Raw genomic sequence first — 1,541 nt, forward strand, 5'->3', positions numbered from 1 at the left:
ACCCTTTCAACATGTTTATTACAAATATGTACAACATTAATCCAATCATACAAATAAAAAAGCAGCTTGGAATGTGAGGTAATATTATTTCACAGGTCAGACATGAACAGGACATTTTCAGTGACAGTAAAACAGAAAAAGTAGATTCGTTGGCTTCCAACCCCTTGTGGATAGCCTGTTCTTTTTTCCAAAGCACCATGTGAACATAGTAAGTAGGACAGTCCCCAAGCAGTAGTATTGATTTATCAAAGTCCACAGCAGCGGTTAAATGTGCATGTAAATGTGTGTGTGGCGTGCGCCTCAGCTGTCCTTCTTCTTTCAGTGTCTGATATCCGGGTATCAAGGCAGGAATTTCCCTGAAATCTTGGTTTTGTTTATGTGTGTGTGCACCTTGCTCTGTGGTCAACTCTTTACCACTTCTCTTTCTGACTGGCATCTCTGCTGATTCACACATACACGCTTTGAGTCAGCAGTAGTCACTTGTTTGGACTCATTTAACGGAAGGTGAATCACTAGGAAACAAAAAGCAACACAACCAGTTCCCCTTCAGTTTCGAACTCAAACTTTCCAGCCTGTAGCTCCCTTTGGCCTGTTTCTTCTGCTTCTTTGCATGTTGTTCTCCGTGGGGGCTTTACCGGCCCGGCAGGCACACTAGGACGGTCCGGAGAGCTCGCACCATGGCCCCGGTAATCCCTCTGTCCCGGGACTGCTGATGTAGGTCAGCTCCTCGTTGCGCAAACGGATCAAACCGCCCTTGTAGGTTAACGATGTGTTGAGAATCATTCCGCTCCAAAGTCCAATTGGAAGCTATTTTCTCCCTCCATCTGTTCAAAAGGCAGGTATAACCCGATTTAGGGACAAAGTAGTCAGGGACTCCACGACCCCGGCGCGACAGCTGGCCAGTGGGGCCGCATACCTCTCTTCCCCGGGCTCCAGCCTCGCCCTCTTGCTGGGAAGGAAGTCAGGCGCCGCCGACGCCTTGCCCCGGCGTTTCCTGGACTGTCTCGCCGGGCTCATGTTCTCTTTGTCCTCTGTGATTTCGCTATCGCAGCCGTCCTCCGTTTCCAGCTCCTCTGGAGCTGTCTCGGCTGAGTTTAGTGCCGGTTGGGGCTCTGGCTGAGGCTCTGGCAGTCGGGTTTGTTCCCCCGGGTTGGTTGTGGTGTCCATTGGCTCCTCTGAAGATGACTGTGCGCCGCTCGGCCCCTCGTTCTCCCGGGAAGAGTGATAGATGTCCCGGGCGGACCTCATGACCAGGGAGAGCAGGAGGCTCCGGTGGAGTCTCAGTCCCCCTCTCTGGGTCCTGGAGGCATACAGCTTGCTTATCGACACGGCCAGGATCCGTCTGGCTTCGACGTTCACTTCCATTGCGGTTGTGGCACTCATTCTTTTTATGCGTAATTGCGCGCCAGTTGTTTTTGGCACTTTCACCAAAGGCGACAGGCTTTTTCTGTCTTGAGCTTAACTTTAGTTTCTAGTTTGTGATCTGTCTCAGCTCGGACTTCAACTGTTCACCAATTGTTGTATTCGGAGAAATGAGAGCA

The 1,541-nt window shown here is 50.9% G+C and overlaps 1 protein-coding gene across 1 annotated transcript; it reads right to left on the bottom strand.

Annotated features, from left to right (window-relative positions):
* Positions 1 to 1,541, bottom strand: ier2b (immediate early response 2b). Its single transcript, XM_069689503.1, has one exon. It carries the CDS (start codon positions 1,381 to 1,383, stop codon positions 829 to 831), a length of 555 nt encoding a protein of 184 aa, XP_069545604.1. The 5' UTR covers positions 1,384 to 1,541; the 3' UTR covers positions 1 to 828.

The sequence above is a fragment of the Brachyistius frenatus genome, unplaced genomic scaffold (assembly GCF_029030835.1).
Source record: "Brachyistius frenatus isolate BFR_SWC_R1_liver_20210118 unplaced genomic scaffold, ASM2903083v1 Contig_7, whole genome shotgun sequence".
In the NCBI taxonomy this organism is placed as follows: Eukaryota; Metazoa; Chordata; class Actinopteri; family Embiotocidae; genus Brachyistius; species Brachyistius frenatus.

Coding starts and splice junctions, on each gene's coding strand:
- ier2b (XM_069689503.1), bottom strand. CDS start 1,383: ATGAGTGCCACAACCGCAATGGAAGTGAACGTCGAAGCCAGACGGATC.